A 19,781-nucleotide genomic window follows, 5' to 3' on the forward strand; every position below is an offset into this window, starting at 1 on the left:
AAGAGGCCAAGACAAAGAACTTTCCTGTCATTACTCCGTCGGGGATTTTCCTCAATTATTGGAATGATTGTGTGCGGTGAGAATAGGTGTGAGGTTATAATGTGTTGGAGGAAACGCAGCGACACAGGGACGATCTCTGCGTCCAGGCCGCGTCCCCCAGGAGCCTCAGTTTGCACCAACAACCCACAAGTTGCACTTTTCAGCGGGTTTTGCTTTCACAAGCAAATCTCCCGAAGCTGAGGCGTTCAGGGCCCCAACACTTACAGTGTTTACACAGGTCCGGACCACCAACAGCTCAGAGCCCTCCCTCCTCCCAGTCCTCGACACGTTAGCTCGCATGTCTGTCAAGTCCCGAACTCTTAACTCAGCTATTAATACCTCGACCTTTCACCCGCACTCTGTCAAAAGAGAAGGAGAAGCCATCCATCAGCTGCAGGAGAGAAAAGCAGGAGATGAGTGAGACGTTTCAGGTTTGATCTGCTCACATATTTGTGTACGGATTCCCAAACGTAGGTGTTTAATATCTGAGGGAGTTTCCACACGTCAGCCCGACAGACGAGAAAACTCCACCTGGAGTCAACAAACATTTCGTTTATTGGACTGAAGTCGAATTGAAACCAAATCCCAGAGAGAACAGTGATATGAGATGATCCTGGGTTATTTCACATTTTTTACAATTAATGCTTAAACATTTCCATCCGTCCCATTCTCACGGAGACGATATCTCAGTAACACCTTGACGGAACTTGGACTCAAGGATGAACTGATTAGATTTTGGGGGTCAGAGGTCAAAGATTAAAGGTCAAGGTCACGTGACCTCATAAAATGCGGTTTTGACCTTGTGAATGCAACATCTCAGTGATGCCTCGACTCTTTTACTCCTCGGACGTACTTCTCTGTGGAATCGTTCAGTATGAACAGACTCCCAGACGAAGCTGTTGATAATTAATATAATTCAGTGTTTTCCATCACAAAGCCACACGCTGAGACGTCTCCACCCACTCTCCCCTCAGCATCTCTGGATGTTCACGACTTCCTGTCTCACAGTTCTGAACCAACAACAGTAGTTTTATCTCCTGACTCAGCGATGACGAACAAACAGTGTGAAACAAAAAGCTGAACGTTCTCCAGTTTTTGCTGCAACACAAAACGACGTCCTCCGTCGCCCCTCGCTGTGTCGGCCAATCAAAAACACGAAGCTCACACTCCTGGTAGATTACTTACCGTGACCTCTGTACCTCTGTTGTTTGCTTTGGTTGAATTGTGATGATGAAAGATAAAACTGCTGCTGCGTTCTACCCGTCAGGACTGCGGCGATCTTCGCAGCCGAGCGAGACCTTCAGACACCTGGTAATTTACCATCTAATGGCGAGTGGAAGATGCCTGTGAAGTGTTCTCAGTGATCTCAACGTCCTCTGTCCTCATCGTGAGACAGCTCAGGAAGAGTACGCAGATCATAACTCAGGACGTCCTCTGAGGAGACGGCTCACTTTCTGTTTCCTGTAGCGCGGCGAGCTAACGGGGGAGAGCGGCTTCAAACCACAGAGGTCATCGTCCCCGGACAGAAACCTCGAGTCGAACCAAAGTGCTGCTCCCAAATGAGAAGCAAATGTTTCCCGGGACAGATTTACGAGACGCCATCATTCAGGACAAAGCAAAATATGCAGCTCGGTGGAACATGTGGCGGCTAAGAGCAGGTAGACGGTCTGATGGGACGGCCCACTCATCAAGCTGTCAGGCTGCAGTGCTGTCCATGATGGGACGACTTTACTGTGAGGATCTAATGGACCCGCAGACAATATATGATTTCAGTTTTTCTAGAGGTCACATTAACCAGCGGCTCAGATCCTTAAATATCAGCTCCCTCAGGTTTCAGTCACAACAGATTCAACTCATTAACTTTAACCCAAAGAGCAAGAACAACTATTTATTTAGTTAAAATAATGCTGATATTTGTATTTATAACTTTTATTCTAATCCTCACAAAACATGTTTCATCAAAAACAATGAAACAGACAGAATTATTTGTGCTGCCGACTTTTATTTTTAAATCATTTTCATTCATATTCACATTCACAGCTGATGTTCAGAGAGGCGTCTGCAAACAACAGGGTTTAAATGTTTCTGTTCAACGAGGGAAACCTGATTTTTATAAAGAAGGTACATATGTACGCCGCTCTCGATACAGTCATGACATGTTTATTATTGTAACCATGACAACCAAGGTCCGGTACACCTGCCGCCGTAAGGACGCTATTCGAGGAGACACTGACGTGGGTTGAATCAGAGGTTTAGATCAACAATGTCAACCTGCCGGAGGCTTCAGGATTTATCCTCTGAGGAGCATGAATGAAATAAATCTCTTGACAATCCATCAGATAGTTGTTGAGATATTTCCGATCAGACCAAAGAGGCCGACCGACCGACCGACCGACCGACCAGAACGCGTCTGAGGAAAGTGCCGGATCATAATCGGGTCTGAATGAACTGATGTGACTCTGACTCGCTGTCCACAGCGGATCAATCAAAGCTATCGACTGGTTTCTGTGTCACAGCGAAGCTTCCTGTTGCACAATAAAAGAAGTTCAACGATATTGATTGAGGAATAAAAAGGATGAGAAGAACTCACAGAAACTCACTCGCTCTCTGAAATTAACCTTAAAACCCGGACGAATGTGACGAGACGATATCACACAAAGACGTTAAGTAGTTTAATGGATCAGAGTTTCTTATCTCCATCAGTGTTCCACCATTAACGAGGTAACGTTGCATAAATGGATAATTGCCTGTCTTTAAAGCTCTCCTGCTGCGACCCCACCACAATAAACACAACGACAAAAAAAAAGGCCTCAGGCTTTTTTTTTTTGTTCGTTGACAAATGGCTGCCACAATCACACTTATAGCATTAACCAGCTTATGGTGTAAGCACACTAAGATGAGCCCAAACAATGGATGTCTATATCAAGATTAGTCAACTTATAAAACCACGTAGGCAGATTAGGTGTCTAATTCCACTGGCCCTCTGAAATAAATCGGGGGTTTATTATCTGGGGGGCTCCAAACCTCTGACTCAAGCCAAGTTCTAACAGCTGCTCCGGCAGACAGATTGCTTAAGACCCTCCACCAGCAGATGATCCGGTCGAGCAATCCTCGTCAGGCTCCATACGCTTAAAGAAATCAATTTCATCAGCGACTCACTTAAAGCAGCACGGCGACCAAAGCTGCTTGTTTCCTCCCGTAAGGACACGTGAACGCAGACGACTCTCGGCACGTTTATCTGGGAGGAAATAATGTTGATGTTTCATCACAGAACATGTCTCATTAAAAATAACGAAACTGACTGAATTATTACTTTTATTTTCATATTCACAGCTGATGTTCAGAGAGGCCAAATTACAGGGTTTAAATGTTTCTGCTCAAGGAGGGAAATCTGATTTTTATAAGTAATATTTGTTACCACTTCACAATAAGAGTCCCCTTATAAAGGATTTATAATGGGTTTATAATTAGGTTATTCATTTGGTTGTCAACACTCGTCATAAATAAACAATTATAAACAAGCTATAACGCAGTTTTCATACATTAAGTCAAGTTAATGCTTCCTACTCATTAATCTGACTAATGAGTTACTAACGTTTATAAGTGGTAACAGGAGCCTTATTGTGAAGTGTAAAACCATCATCATTTATTAATATGCCAAACTTTTCAACCATTAAGATGCTGATGGTGGTTAATTACTAGTAACTTAACAAATATAATTTATGATGATTTAAAGTGTGAAGAAGCTGATTAATAAACTGGTTATAAACTATTTATAAATCCTTTATAAGGGGACTCTTATTGTGAAGTGGTAATCCACTTTAAATATCACATTATTTACACAAAAACACATGTACATGTTAATGTTGTCATTTTATCATGTTATTTCTGTACAGAAGCAAATAGTGTTTTAGATATAATTTGTATTTTTAAAATCATATATATTTTGAAATGATATTTCTATACGCATATGTTTTATTTAAATGTATATGTTTGTATTTCATGTATTTGTCAGTGAAATATAATCTATATAATAAATAATAAAAAGAGAGCGAGACAGTTTAACAGGTGATAGACGATCATTTTCTTAATTTAATTAATTCAGAAAAGAGAGAAACAATAAAAATAAAAATCTGATTCAGTCTCTAAAAACTCTCTCCACAACAACGTCATCAAACCACAAACTACGAGCCATTTCCTGTTTCATGTTGTTGGGCGCTGCTGGTCAGCGCAGGTGTCATCATTCGTTACCATGGTAACGTTGGTCTTAGACCTGAGTTAGTCTGGGGTCAGGGTGTCTAATGTTGTAGTCAGTCTTTATTTTATTGGAACAGACCAACATGAGACTACAGACCAGTCTGAGATATCTCATCATTTCATTTAGAAGACACGGTGTGTTCGCCACAGTTTCCATGGTAACAAATTAATTAGATAGAAAAATAAGTAATCTGCCACCAAACCTCTTCTGAGGAAAAAACAATTTAAAAGTTAAATTTCAGATTAAAAGCAGAGCTACTTCCTGTGTGTTTGAATGAAACGACAGAGCAGAATTCATTATGTGGGACAATTAAAATCACTCAGATGAAACTAATTGTCTTTGATATCCAGCGAGGCGTGAGGAGGTTATTAAAGGTCACGGTATCAGAGCTCACGGTCTCTGCTCGACCTCCCGTTTCTCAACCATTAATATGTGGGGATGATGATTAAAGACTCGAGGGCAGGTGTTATAGGGAAGTGATGATGATGATGGGGGGGGGGGTTGCTTATGACATCGATGACAAATTGAGATTAACAGGCCAAAATGACAGTAAAGTTGTTGTGGGTGTGTCAGAGGAGTTTGGGCGTCTGGTCTCCGCTCCCAGACAGACTCCACAGCTTTACAGCCAATATGGCGTCTGTCAAATACGCAGCTGATCAGAAACCACACAGCGAACCCCGGTGGAGGACCACAGCGAGGACCACAGCGAGGCCTAAAGCCCCGGCAGCAGAGGGGGCCGGTGGGCTTACTGAGAGTCACACTGTGATCCAGATGGTCCAGATCCACCGGCCGGATCACAAACATCAACATGTCCAGCATCAAAACCTGGAGCTGCACAAGACCAGCAGAGTCCTGCTGCCGCTGCTCCATGAAGACCTCACAAAACACCTTCAGTTCAGACTTTCCTTAAAGTCTGAGTGAAGGTTTCCTTAAGATAAAAACTAACTCTTCTCCTTAAGGTTTCTTTCAAATGTCACTTAAGTATTTAAGTTTTTCTCCTTCTCTTCGTCTGATACTAAAGGAATCACTTAGTCAGTTCAACCGCTGCACAAAAGACCTTAGTGAACGAACTAAAGGGAAAAAACTTAAGATACCTTAAGGTGTTTTGTGCAGCCGGCCCCAGGTCTCAGCAGTGTTTTATTATTTCACACATTTATCGTCAAAGAAAAAATTATAAATGTGCATAAATAATGATGAAGAACGATGCGTCTGAGGAACCGACCAGACACGAGCGCCACGATGATTCAGACTGAAAACTGAAAACTATAAATCTTCACACTTGTGTATGACACTACTTTTAGCAGCTGTGGTATTTAAACCCATCCCCTCAACCCAACAGGAAGTCAGCCATTTTGAATTGACTCTGTTTTTGAAATTTAAGGGCGTCGTACTTTAGCTCCTCCTACAGAGTTCATCAGATCCTCCTCATGTTTTCTCAGTATAATCTTCACATTAGTGTATAATAAAACTTTTCTTCAGCGGTGTAGTGTCTAAACCTTCAGGTGGAAAGCGTCATGGAAAAGTTTGTTTTGTGGAGATCGTTCTGAGACGACCGGGATCTGAAAGTATCAGAGTTTGGAAAGTTCCAGTTCAACATGAATCTATGAGTCAATCAGGGTTAATCTTTTTAATCTGACAGGTCACAGTGATAATCACAGCAGAGCCGCACAGTCACTGCTGCTCGCTCCCCTTTTAAACAGATTAATCCAATCATGAACTTCGAGAAAATCTATTTTCTAACATTAAAGTGAATATTTTTATTCTACAAAATAACAAGAAATCAAAATCCACATCAGCATCTATAATGTTTTAGGTTTAAAGTCAAAATGAACTGAAAGATTTTCACCATAAATCTTTAAATTAAATTCTGGTTTATAATACATTACATTTATAAACTAAACGGCAAAACAGCTCGATATGTCAAACTTTACGTTTCCTAATCATTTCAGAACTAACACTAAAGGATCTTTCTGTTTTTTGCACATAAAAGTTTTTATAAATAAAATGACTTTATTTTCATCCAGTCGTTTCATACCAACAGGAACCGGAGCACATGCCTTTAAAAGCAGGAAGAGGCTTCTCCTTGTCTGTGAACTGAACCGTTCACAAAGCAGCTTAAGGATTTCCAGATCAATACGAGGCTGTGATACTCTGCTCTCTTACCAGTCAGGGAGATTATGGCGGGAACGAGTGGGTATTGATTATTGAAACTCGCCTCCTGCCACAGCACGAGACAAACAAGTGAGGAAACCTGAACAGTCGCTGTGGTGACCAACTGAGGCCCGCAGAGTCAGAGCAGCTCTCTGTAACTGTAACTGACTCATGATGCTAACTGATGCTAACTGATGCTAACTGATGCTAACTGATGCTAGCTGATGCTAACTGATGCTAACTGATGCTAACCTCAATCTGCTTTTTTAAATGTTACAGTAGCAGCATGAGATTCTTGGCGATGACGGGTTCCCCCCCGACAGGAAGTGTCACGCCCAACGACACGCTGATGACGTCCTTGGAGGAAGGAAATATCGTTACACTCACTTCCTGTTCTCTCACTCTAGAAATACAAGTGGGTGGTATTTGTAGAGTTCCTGATGCTGTGGTTGATAAAATAAGACAAAAAAAAGAACCATGAAGGACTTTTTTCATTTCTGCTGAGTGACGATGAAATCTTGAAACGTAAACTCTGAACATCCCTCTTCAGCCTGGCTTTGAATTAAAGATAGTTTTAGTCGTTTTAAGTCATTAATCACTTTATTTTATTAATTTATTCTATTGTATCTATGTTGTAAATTACTTTTAATTCTATTTTATCTCGTATTTTATTATTAATAAGTTTTGTTTGCTAATGTTATTGTAGCTTTTTTAATGTTTCATTGAATCGTCTGTGAAGCTCTTTAAACCTGTGTGAAAAGTGCTGAACAAATAAAGTTTGATTGATTGATTGATTGATTGATAATGTTGTTTATAAGAGGTTAAAATAATATAGTTTCAAGGATTCAGTATAATAAACTAACCTGGTTCAAGCAAATCTTTCATCCTTACTGGTACAAAAATAAATGTCTGTTAGACTCAGTGTGATTTTAATTTGTTATGAATCTAATCAGGATGAACTGATTAGATTTTGTTGGTCAAAGGTCAAAGGTCAAAGGTCAAAGTCATGGTGACCTCACAAAACATGATTTTGGACTTGTGAACACAATATCTCTGTGACGCTTTGAGGGAACTTCTTCTAATTTGCTACAAACATTCACTAGGTCTCAAGGACAAACTCATTAGACTTTAGTGGCTAAAGGTCAAAGGTTAAATATAATAATACAAATATATATAAATATAATATTCTATATTATATTATATTTTATAATATAATAATATAAAGGTCAATATCTCCATAACGCCTTGACAGAACTTCTTTAAATTTTGCATAATTATACATTTGGACTCAAGGACGAACTGATTACACTTTGGTAGTTAAAGGTCAAAGGTCAAGATCAGTGTGACCTCAGAAAACACTTTTTAGCACGCAGAAATTATGACAAAATTTCACACAAATGGTTGATATTTTCTCTGACTCTGGATGAACAGGATGTAACCTGGAACTAGTCCGTGTGGCGGAGGGATACGACCACGAGGAGCTGGTTCTAGCTTGAAGTTCCTTTCTTATTCTTCTGCATCTTTAGAGGAAACGTGACAGAAGTTGAAAGAGAAATGAAAAGTGTTTTTTTCAGTCAGTAGAAGTGTCGGATCTGTGTTGTGTTTCCTCTGCTCCCTTTGATTACACAGGATGTGAATGTGACGATATGACTCATCACCATCCACTCAGTGTGTGTGTGTGTGTGTGTGTGCGTGTGCGTGTGCAGACATAACACGGATCTGTGTCAACATTCCCTGCTTGTTCTCATCCTGTCAGACATGCTGCGCTCTAATGGTGAAAGTCATTATATGACTCAGTGAGATTCTGGCTGGTCTGGTTCCTGGTTCTCCTCCTGAGTCCAGACCGTGAGCCAGACCGGCAGGATCACCGGGAACAAGCAACTACGACTTCAAGACCTGAACAGTCCCGTCCATAACCCTGGAGTTCCTAGGTCTTCTACCAGGACGTGCATTTGCATGTATGTGATTGGCTGACACAGTGTCACGTGACGCTGGTGAGACAGGTTTTCTCCAAACGACTAAATCCATCTGTGAGTTTGAAGATTCATCAAACAGGAGTGCTGCCATGGCAACAGTCAGGTCACCGTCCGTCTCCACGACTTCAGGATAAACGGTTAAAATGTTAAAATTAAAGTTTCATACAAGAAGATCAGAGTTCAGGCTTCGTCTCTGTGTGTTTGTATTTACACCAATTACACTTACAGCAACAGACACTCAGTGTTTCATCTGTTTATTCATCGTGTTTCATCTCCTCTGCTCCGACTCCAGCTTTCACACTCTCTTTATAAAAACACACGTCCATGTTTGTTCGAAAACATATATGAATGTTTACTTCAATCGTATTTCTGCCTATTATATAGTATAAGGTATAATATAATACTATAATAATAATATAATATATATTTTTTGCTTTATTTTTTTTTTTCCTGATGAAATAAATAAATCAAACGCTCACAGATTCCCAGCTGCTGCAGGTTGCGTTCAGGTGCAGTTTACTGAAGGACAGACTCACAGATGTGTAATCCTCCTCCTGTGTTTTCATAGATGGATTTGAGAGAGTCTGGGTTATTATTATTATTATTATCATTATTATTATTATTATTTTGTATGTTTTCTTGGTGAAGCTTTAATGATGGGAGGCAGGAGGAGAAAAGGCTGAATTAGTCTAATGGGGAAAACGCAGCCATTTCTGAGTCTCTGAGTAACGTGGGCTCCCTATTAAGTGCTTTTAACACACATTCGCCGGCCTCTCCACGCTCTGTGTTTTGATGATGTTAACGAGTAGTCACGCATGATTACATATACGCGGGTCTTGGGAGTGTGTGTGTGTGTGTGTGTGTGTGTGTGTGTGTGGGGGGGGCAGCTGATGAGCAAAGAAAGGCTTTAAAAGGAACACTTGTCTCCTCGGCTCGTCTGCACAAATCACACACTGGTGAAGTTTTCCAGCGTAATGAGACGAATCACGTCACTGTAATCATGTTTAATCTCATTTCTCTCTCTGTCTCCCTTCAGCTCAGCTCGTTTGATGATTCTGCATTTAGCATCGGCTTGATTAGATCACCTCACTCCTTACACTCAAACAGCCACATATGCCCATTAAAGTGCTGATTACACGAACGCACCGCGCCGCTCACAGATCATCGGTTTTCCCTCCGAAGAAGAAGCTTAAGATAAATGTCAGAGGATTAGACAGCGATATAAAATCTACGGATGAAACTATACATCACTTTACGTATTTAAATAGTCGAGAGAAATGTTGATTTTTAAATCAAGTTCATTTATAAAGATCATTTAAAACAAGCAGAGTGTTGCTGTCTGTGATGTTTGAGCTGTCCCACAGTGGCAGACAGACGGGGAACAGTTTGAAATAAAAACACAAGAGATAAAAGTGAAAGATAAAAACCTCAGAGACACTGAAGGAGAAAACGTGGGTTTTAAGTTTAAAGTTTCTTCTGTCTGTCCAGGTCGTCACGGTGGAGACGAGGTCGTGAGGCTCAGCTCCTGGAAGCTGCTCGACGTCCTCAAGGACCAAATGATTATATGATTATAAATGTTTATGATCTATAATGTTGTCCCCACATCTACTTCCTGTCTGTCCTGGGGGAGGGGTCTCCCCTCAGGTCTGATTCAGGGTCAGAGGCCGGTTCAGGTCGGAAAGATCATTTATGATATCGGTCCTTATATAATTATATTTCAGTATTTGTTTAAATTCTTCATATTTTATTTATTGTGCAAGAAATATGAAAAATTAGTAAAGTTCATTTACTGATGCAAAAATTAGCTGCTTATATTTACTTACTATTTTATATTATATATTTAGATACTTACTTCATGTTCCTCTGATTCATTCCTGTGGGAAATATTGAGTTTATTAACAGCTGCAGGTAGAAGATACTGTCCAGATGTAATTTTACATATAAATTTTAAATTAAATTAAAATACTCAACAGTTAAAATTAGCTTTAAATCAACCAGGTACATTAATTACCTCTTAAATGCAAATGGTTCAGTAACAATGAACCAATAATATAATACAACACTCACCATGTGTAATTATATCTGCTGCTATTTGTGTTGTATTTAATATTTAATTGTACATATTGTTTTATTACCTATTATTTAATGCGAATCACCCCAGTGTGGGATTAATAAATATCATCTGATTTTATTTAATCTTATTTTTGACACTTTTAAGAAGATTTTGTTGTTTATATTTTTATTTTAATAAGATTTCAAAGGCAGAACTTTCTCCTGTGACACATTATTTTCATCATGTGGTAAAAGATTTGAATTCTGGGCCGTAAAGAAACACGAGGGTGAAGGAGAAAATCACTGCAAGAAAAAGAAAACTTCAATGAAAGTGGAACATTTAATTTTATAGAAACAGATTTTACAGAAACTTGTAGTGAAGGTAAAACATGTCATCATCATCATCATCATCATCCTCATCATCCCACCTGAGTTCACAGCACATAATTACTACAAAATAAAGGTCCGTGTTTGAGGATGATGAAGTAAATGAAGATCCTCGGTGTGAACGGAGATCAGACCTTAACGACCTTCATGTAACGTCGTGTCACGCCACATGAGCAGCTGATTGGAGACGGGGGCTGGCTGGGTCATGTGGTGACAGTGGGTATGTGTGTGTGTGTGTGTGGGGGGGGCAGTTGCCTGAGGCAGGTGTAACTGCTATGAGATGAAGTGTGACAGTGTTTTGGAGACAGATGTGAAAGGAAAGCAGCATCTTACATTTTACAGTCGTGTTTATAGAAACATCAGCCGCCATGTTGTTGTTTATTCTATTTCATGTTTCCTCGTGTCCAGGTTGTTAGTTACCTGTTGGTTTGTGTCTGGACCTCGACAGCCTGTTCACCACCTTCCTCCTCGGCTTGTTCACCTGCTCTGCCTCCTCACCTGACTTCTGTCCGCAGGTTTCTTCTTCACGTCCCTGTGACAGCTCTGCGCTCTCCTTCCTGACTGACAGAGCACTCTGTCCCTGATCGCCAGAGGTTTGCCCCTGGGCCTGCTCGCAGATAAGGAGTTCCTCTGACAGCAGAGGAGAGCTCTCTGCCCCCAAAACTGCCCTGGGAGGTGACTCTGACTTTGTCTCTGTCTCTGGGCCTCCTTCGTCTCCTTCGTCTCCTTCGTCTCCTTCGTCTCCTTCGTCCCCTTCGTCCCCTTCGTCTCCATCGTTTCCTTTGCCACCTTCCTCTCCTGCATCTTCTTCGTCTTCTTCGCCCTCGAAAAGTTCTGGAGTATAAAAGACAGTCTGGTCCTCCTCTTCCTCCTTGTCTGGTTTCTCTTCCTGTTCGCAGATGGGAGGGGTCGTTACCGTAGACGGCGTGTCGCGTGGCTCCGCTTTGATTTCACCGGACGTGTCTGCGGCGCCGTCTTGAAGACACGCGAGCGCCTCGGCGTTCGTCTTCTTCTGGCGCTCAGACTGAGTCGGAGCTTCTTCCAGGTGCTTCCCTGCATCAGCGGGTGTCTTTCCTCTGAAGACGGCCTTCTTGAAGCAGCTGCTGACGGGGGTGGAGGTGAAGATGTGGTAGAGAGGCCGAGCCGGTCTCTGCTGATGCGAGGGCGACTCTGCTGGCGAGCTGCTCTTCAACCAATCTGCATCAAGGAAAGAAAATTCAGTGATTCTGACATTAAAATCTTTTCATTTATTTAAACATTCATAATAAAAACAAGGAAAAACTAGAACCACCTCCTCGCGGTCGTATCCCTCCGCCACTCAGACTAGTTCCAGGTCACTTCCTGTTTAACCAGAGTCTTCAATAATGTCTAAAAAAGTGTTTTGTGAGGTCACCGTGACCTTTGACCTTTGACTCCCAAAATCTAATCAGTTCATCCTCGAGTCCCAGCAAACGTTTGTGCCACGAACTGAAACAAAATGGCTGAACGGGATGGGGGCTTTGGGGTGTGTGTGTGTGTGTGTGTGTGTGTGTGTGTGTGTGTGTGTGTGTGTGTGTGTGTGTGTGTGCGATCAGGGACAAGGACACTGGGCCTGAGGTCCAGAGTCCAGCACCATCATCCCTCAAACGCCCCAGGGCAGAGTGGGCAGAGCAAAGCTATGTGCCGCTAACATCTTAGCTCATGAGCAACGACATCTGTAACAACACAAATCCACATCATCAACATTAACAACTTTACATTTAAACAAAGCTGAAACAACAAAAACCCTCTGACACGTGCGACTCAATGAAACGGCAGCGATCTGATGAGAGTTTACAGAGAAAACTTCTGAACCTTAAACTCGTATAAAACTGACAAAGACACCAGAGTAAACGTTCTGTAAATGCGGCCTTACGCTCAATATAACCCAAACAAAGGTCAAGGGGATTTAATTAAAAGCAACAGTCCAACATCTGCTCATCAGCTCGCTCCAACGCCACTCAGGCATGCAAAAGACCTTACAGTAATGAGGCAAGCCACTCAACTGATCCCATGGCTCCCACCCCCAACCATGAGGGAGGGGGGGAGGGGCGGGTCCTACCACACTTATCCACCACACCGAATTCAACTGAGCAAACGGCTCAACCTTGTCGTGACCCCCGCAGACAATGGGCGCTCACCAAGACGATGTGCAAACACGTCATCTCGCCACATCTTCCTCTGGCGGTGATGTCATCCTCGGGACAAAAACAACACGCACCTTCCGACCGCCGCCGCCGTTTTTTAAAAAAAGCTGCGGCGTTTTAAAAATGTTATAATTCGTCATTAAGAGGAAAAAAAAAGAAAAAGGAATTTGACTCAGTCGGCAGCAGCAGAGTGAAGCTAATGGATCAAACGCTTTGTATTCATCACTGGGTCAGTTCCTAAAGACGAACACGACATTTTATTATCTTCATTATTAAACTGAACAAAAACTGACATAATGAAGTTGTTTTTCTTTCCTTGGTAACGTACCTGAGCTACAGATCTCATATACAGTAAATATATATAGAAACACATAGAGGATACATGCAGGTTTTTTGAATTGTTGATATAAGAAAAGATCCTGTTTTTCTTTGATATAAAACCTTCACAAATGTTTTTCCAACAGAGCGCAGGAACACAAGGTTACTGATGTTTCTAGAGCTTCACATTAAAAGCTCTGGTAGTTTGATGGGTGCAGACCAGTTTCCAGGAACCAAAATATAAAAGTCTCTGTTTCTGGGGGACTGTAAAACACTCGAGACATTTCAACCTTGCAGCTCTGAAACTCTGTTTTTCTCACCCGCTTTTCCATTTTGTTCAGTTTTCATGTGCAGATGAGAAACGCGTCGGGTGGGGGAGGGGCTCGTGTGCTGCTGGGGTTCAGGCGCTTTGACAGGAGGTGTCTGAGGGTGCGAGGCCGGACCCCGTCCCTCCGCCGTTACAGGCAGGTCACCGTTCGGAGAGGAGGCCGTGGAGTCGGGAGTCTGGCGTTCTGCAGCCGCCGCCGCCGCCGCTTTCTGCTGCACCTGAGTGAACGCCACCAGGGACTGCATGGCGTTGTTGAAGGTGTCGTGATGCTGGACGAGCTGGCGAACCCATTTAGACAAACCTGAGGTCATACACACACACACACACACACACACACACACACACACACACACACACACACACACACCACTCAGAGACAGACACTGCTGCAGGTCTTCTAGTGGATAACTACTGCCATCTAGTGTTGGTGCTGAGCGGCTGCGCAGTGACTCCTACCTGTGATGTACTTGTTGGGGTTGTTCCTGTAACGGTCGTCCACCAGAATCAGAGCCCCCCAGTCGTTCCTGTGGCGGATACACCTGTAGAGTGGAGCGTGAGGGTTCAAGTACGGAGTGAGAGCACAGGTGTGAATCCTCAGCGACTCAGACTCACCTCCCCAGCGCCTGGTTCAGAGCTCTGTAGGCCTGGATCTCGTACCAGCGGTTGCCCGGGAGGAGACCTCTGGACCTGCAGTGCTGGTCGTTGTACTTCATCTTCAGCTCCACCTGAAACCACGGAGCCAAAGTTCAAAGATATTTCAGAGAGTTATGGAACATTTACAACAGATTCTTTATGCATCAATAACAAAGCAAATGTAAAGAAAAACTCTCACTCTTGTCTGCGACAGATAGAACTGATGAGTATCGTTCTGATCAATGAAGCTCTGATTATTATAATTAACTGACGACTCATTTTGTCAAAGATATTGAAAAATGCTCATCACAAGTTCCCGGACCAGAAGCTCCAGCAGCTTCTTTCATCTGTTGCTCCAAAACACAGAGATTTGATTTAATTTAATTTACGACGATATAAAACAGAGAAAAGCAGGAAATCTTCACACTGGAGCTTTAAACATTTTTAAACTCATTCATTCTTAAATTATTACAATAAATCATCAAATTCAGCTCTTTCTTGCACCAAATGTAATTTGATGATAAACTCATCCTTCTGTTTCCTGTTCATCTATCAGGCTCAGAGACAACGTGAGAACAGCAGCTCAAATCAGGGAGCCACACCGGGATCATCGGGTCGGGACGCAGATGGAAAGAGGTTTATTCTCAAATAATCGTCTCAGACACGAAGGAGAGAAAACACACACACGTTCTTGCTGCTTCTGAACGACACTAATAAAGATTAAAGATTAAATCCAACACAACAAACCAAAGTCGTCTCATTATGTGCGTCTTAAAGAAACAAGGATGAAGAAAGTTCCCAGAGACAAATTATAAGAAGTGAAGTGTAAAAAACGACTCTGACCAACTCCAACCGCCTCCTCTCCTCGTGGTCGTATCCCTCCTCCACTCGGACTACTTCCCGAGAAAATATGAACCACCTGTGTGAGGTCTTGAGTAATGGCTAACAAATGTTTTGTGAGGTCACAGTGACCTTTGACCTTTGACTGTTCAGTTTCTTCCTTGAGCCAAAGTGACATCAGACATCAAGTGTCACTGAGACAAGCTGAAAACAAAATGGCTGCTGCTCTGACCGTCGCCGGGCGGAGGAATAAAAACTGCCGCTCCACGTGAACTGTCCAGGTGAACTCCATCAGGTAAACGAGAGGCGGGAAGAGTGAAAACAAGAGCCAATCAGTGACAAGGAAAGGAAGTGAGGAAGGTGAAGAAAGGAAATGAAAGACAACAGGATGTTCACTACATCGTGCTTAAGAATGATTCACTATCAGGAAGAAGGAGGAAACTGTCCGACTTCCTCTGTCCTGTAACCAAAGTCAAAAAGCTCAGAAACGACAGGAAACACATTTTCAAAAAAAGTTGCTACCGACCACAAAACATCAAAACAAGCGTCTGTGAAAAACCTCCAGCGCTGTGTGGCATCACATGCGGGGGGAGGGCTTCGTGCATGGAGAACTAATTGGATTAATATGGGATATGAAGGGGCACACGGAGCGGGTGAGGGATCCAGGGCACACCAAACAAATAGGACTCAGGGCCTGAAGTGGTGAAGTATTACCTAGATGTGTTCTGAAGGGGGAACAAAGGGGCTAAAGAGAGGCCATGACAGAGTGGAGGTGGGGGTGGGGGGGCAGACCAGGTGGTCTATGCGACATGAGGCATCCCTGCACAAAAATGCCAGGAAAGCATCCATCCATTTGCATCCGTCATTGCTGATTTTAGCGCTAACCTTTCAGAATTGACAAGTGAAAAGTTCAGCTGGCGTCTGACGGGATGCCATGCAGAGCGGGCTGCCGGACGGCGCTCTAACTGCTTTTGACAGGTACCGTGTGTTCGCCCTGAGCCACCAAACACGGGGGCCGTGGCAGGTACAGCCTGTTCCCTCACGCGCATCACGCAATGCCGCTGTGGCCCGTCTGGACCCGTGTACGTAAACAAACAAGCAGACTCACAGGAAAGCCTAAATGTCGCCTCAAACTTTGGACGATGACTAATCACACCTCACCGACGCAGCGGCCCGCAAACAGCCGAGCAACACCTCAACGCCGACCCGGGAACAGGCCTATGGTTTGTATAATGTGGAGACGCCACGTCACGGCAGCTCTCGTAAATGCTGCCGGATTCGTGGTGAGATGTTTGCCAACGCATGAGACACCGGAGCAGTTAAAGAATCCACTTCTAAACCCACAGCAGGGACAGAAAGGCCAGTAGCCTTAAGTCAGCGGTGTCATCTAAATCCAATCACAGTCCGTTTCAGCGTTTGAGCCGCCACGTCCCCGGCCTGCACCATGTCACCGTCCAATCTGACTTGACAGGTTGCATATGTGAAAAAGCCAATTCTGGCTGCTAGCAAATCTCGCAAATGTGCAAGAAACCACAAGCTAGAAGGGATTAGTTAAAATGTCAAGAGATCACTCGCCTGCTTTGGCCTCGTCCTCCACCGCTACCTGTTCATCCCTAAAAACATATATTTGACCAGGAGCCATGATTCGCAGCTGAGCGAATCTGTTCGAGCTACATTTTACACAGGCCATGTGTGTGTGTGTGTGTGTGTGTGTGTGTGTGTGTGTGCATCAGTGTCAGTGTGCACGCCCCTGGCAGTCCGGGACATCTTGTGTCTGTCACTGAGATTGCTGAGCGCCTCATCTGCCACATGGGGCTGAGGTGACAGCTGAGTGGCTCGTCTTCAAGACAGTGTCCCTGTGTGTGTGTGTGTGTGTGTGTGTGTGTGTGTGTGTGTGTGTGTGTGTGTGTTTGTGTGTGTCTGCATACACACTCACAAGGGCATGAGACTATCACACTCCTTTCCAACATGGTCATGGATTAGAAACACACTGATTCTTTAATAGTTGCTGCAGAAGCAGAAACATGTATTTTGCTTCTGCTGTTTAATATTTGTTTATTTTGTGTGTGTGTGTGTGTGTGTGTGTGTGTGTTGTTTCACATTATTTACACATCCCTCCTCCACTCCGATCGTTCCAGGTCACATCCCTGTTTATCCAGAGTCATAGAAAATTTGAACCATTTGTGTGAAATCTCGTCATAATTTCTTTGTGAAGTTTTGACTAATGGCTAAAAAGTGTTTTGTGACGTCACCGTGACCTTTGACCTTTAGCCACCAAATTCTAATCAGTGCATCCTTGAGTCCAGGGCAAATGTTTGTGCCACATTTGAAGAAGTTCTGTCGAGGCGTTACGGAGATATCGTGTCCACGGGAACGAGACGGAGCGACGGATGGTAAAAATGAATTTCCTGGTAAATAAAGGGCTGAACCAGCATCAGCGAAGAGGAAGGTCGACTCCGATGTTTCTCTGAAGCCCGTGGTGCTGACGGGGACGGTGCAGGTGGCGATCAGCTATTACAGCATTCCTTCAGTGGCGGATGATGTGTACAGTGTCTCCAGTGAGCGCCTGGAGCATCCATCATCCCGTCTTCCTGATGATCTCCATGAACTCTCCAGCATTCCTCCAGAATCCCCTTCACATGCTGACGGACCTCAGAATTAAAACGCTTCAATAAAGGGCAGCAGCATGAGGCTCCTGAGCCCGTCATTAAACTCGGAAAGATGCCTTATCAGTTGTAAGTGTCTTTTTATTGCCTGTTAAAGCCACTTATTGTCGGACTCACTCACGCAAGGCACGACTGCTCACTGTAAAACATGCCGATGGAAAAACTCCGACGTAAACGTAATACCACCTTTGGCAGGAGGACTTTTCAAGTTCAAACTTTGATCTCGGTCACAATAACACAACAGGCCAGTAAAACGCCGTTCAGGCTGAGGCGGTTAAGAGTTATGCGTGTCTGGGAATGCGGGCCGCGCAGGTATCTCCAGCGCTGGGCCAGTTTAAATAAGAAGGAGCCGGGTTTACGCCTCCCGTCCTCGCAGTGGGGCGCCGCCCTGTGAGTGTGGCACAGACTGAATGAGATAATGTGTCTGGGTCCATGTGTGCCGTGTTAGGAGAATGTGAACACGTTAGCACAGCTGCATGGGAGTGAACATGTGAGAACACGTCACGCATTGGAGCACGTGTGTCCGTGTGGAAACCGTTAGCACGAGACACATGGTGTAAATATGATGAGGCGTTAACACGAAGAATTAACGCAGGTGAAAATGTGTTTAAAGAGAAATAAAACCGACACTGTTAAAATAAGAAGCAACTCTAATGCAACACCTGAAATTTAGACTCCTCCCACTGAAGTCTGAAGAAATGATTACACTTTTATGAAACATAACATCAACCCACAGGGAAAAGAGCAGAGTGGAGCATCAGTGTAAAGGTTTAGATGTTAATTCAAGCTGTTAATAATAATAACTAATAATATATTTACAGTGTTTATATGGTTAATTATTCATTTTATTATTTATGTTCAGTTAACTATTTACATTTTTATGTTTATACAATTATCATTTGCATATTTACAAGTTTAAATATTTACATGTGCATCTTTAAAAACAGTTTTTACATTTTACTAATTTAGCAGATGCTTTTATCGACCAAGTGAAGGTCACCAGCTAAAGTGCAGAGAAAACTTCTGTTGTCATTCGTCATTATATAAAATAAAAACTGACTTGACCTTTGACCCTTGACCACAAAAATCTAATCAGTTCATCATCGAGACCAAACGAACGTTTGTGCCACATTTGAAGAAGTTCCATCGAGGTTTTACTGTGGAGGAATGAGAAAACAGACGGCAACAAGCTGTTTCCATAATGACGTGACAGCGTCGGTCCGCAGGCTGCAGGAGCAGAAACACTTTCCTGGTACAGATCACCAAGACCTCCTGCATCACTACTCAGAAACTAAGAGGGAATTCTTCTTCCTGTGTAACTGACCGTCACATGACCATCCAGCAGTGACCACTACATGTGCCAGTGTCTGAGCGTGTGCATGTGAGCGTGCGCGTGTGAGCGTGCGCATGTGAGCGTGCGCGTGTCCTTGAAGAGCCTGATATCTCTCTGACAGAGTGCTGCAGCAGCATCTGTGCTAGTCTGACATGCTACGAGGGCTAGCCGCATGGCTTTGACAGCCATTAGTATCAGTGTCCCCATTCTCTCAGTGGTGTAATGGGGTTAGCTCAAAGAACTTTACAGGCCCCCGGGGCTTCTCTGGGGCCGAGACCGCCTCAGCCACTGTAAGAGGAGATAAGGAGAGGAAGAGCAGGAGACAACTGGAGAGGAGGAAAAGAAACACTGAGGATTAAGAAGAAGAAAAAAGGAAAATCAAGAAAACGCCGACTAGAATCTCAGATGTTAAAAGATCTGAGTACGTTGAACTCAACAACATAAACTCAAAACTAATCAAATCCAACACACCAGGCCAGAGTAAACGGTAACTGTGGGAGGATTAAACCGGTAGAAACACGGAATAAAGAAGTTTTTAATGGACAAACACAAAACGTGTCGGAGAGGTCTGAGCCGAGCTGTCGCTAACGTTTGCTCGGCTTGTGTCTCTGGTAACTTAAGATCCAGGTGTTGAA

The 19,781-nt window shown here is 43.3% G+C and overlaps 1 protein-coding gene across 1 annotated transcript in view; it reads right to left on the reverse strand.

Moving 5' to 3' along the window:
• Positions 1–11,190: 11,190 nt before the first annotated feature.
• Positions 11,191–19,781, reverse strand: part of brip1 (BRCA1 interacting protein C-terminal helicase 1) — a 37,901-nt gene continuing 29,310 nt past the window's right edge. The window contains exons 16-19 of the mRNA XM_022751365.1: positions 14,287–14,399; positions 14,131–14,213; positions 13,667–13,975; positions 11,191–12,060 (exon numbers count right to left, since the gene is read on the reverse strand). Coding sequence (XP_022607086.1) covers positions 11,276–12,060; positions 13,667–13,975; positions 14,131–14,213; positions 14,287–14,399 — 1,290 coding nt within the window. The 3' untranslated portion in view covers positions 11,191–11,275. The remainder of the gene's footprint in view (positions 12,061–13,666; positions 13,976–14,130; positions 14,214–14,286; positions 14,400–19,781) is intronic.

This window comes from Seriola dumerili, unplaced genomic scaffold, assembly GCF_002260705.1.
Source record: "Seriola dumerili isolate Sdu_G_001 unplaced genomic scaffold, Sdu_1.0 BDQW01000153.1, whole genome shotgun sequence".
Lineage (NCBI taxonomy): Eukaryota > Metazoa > Chordata > Actinopteri > Carangiformes > Carangidae > Seriola > Seriola dumerili.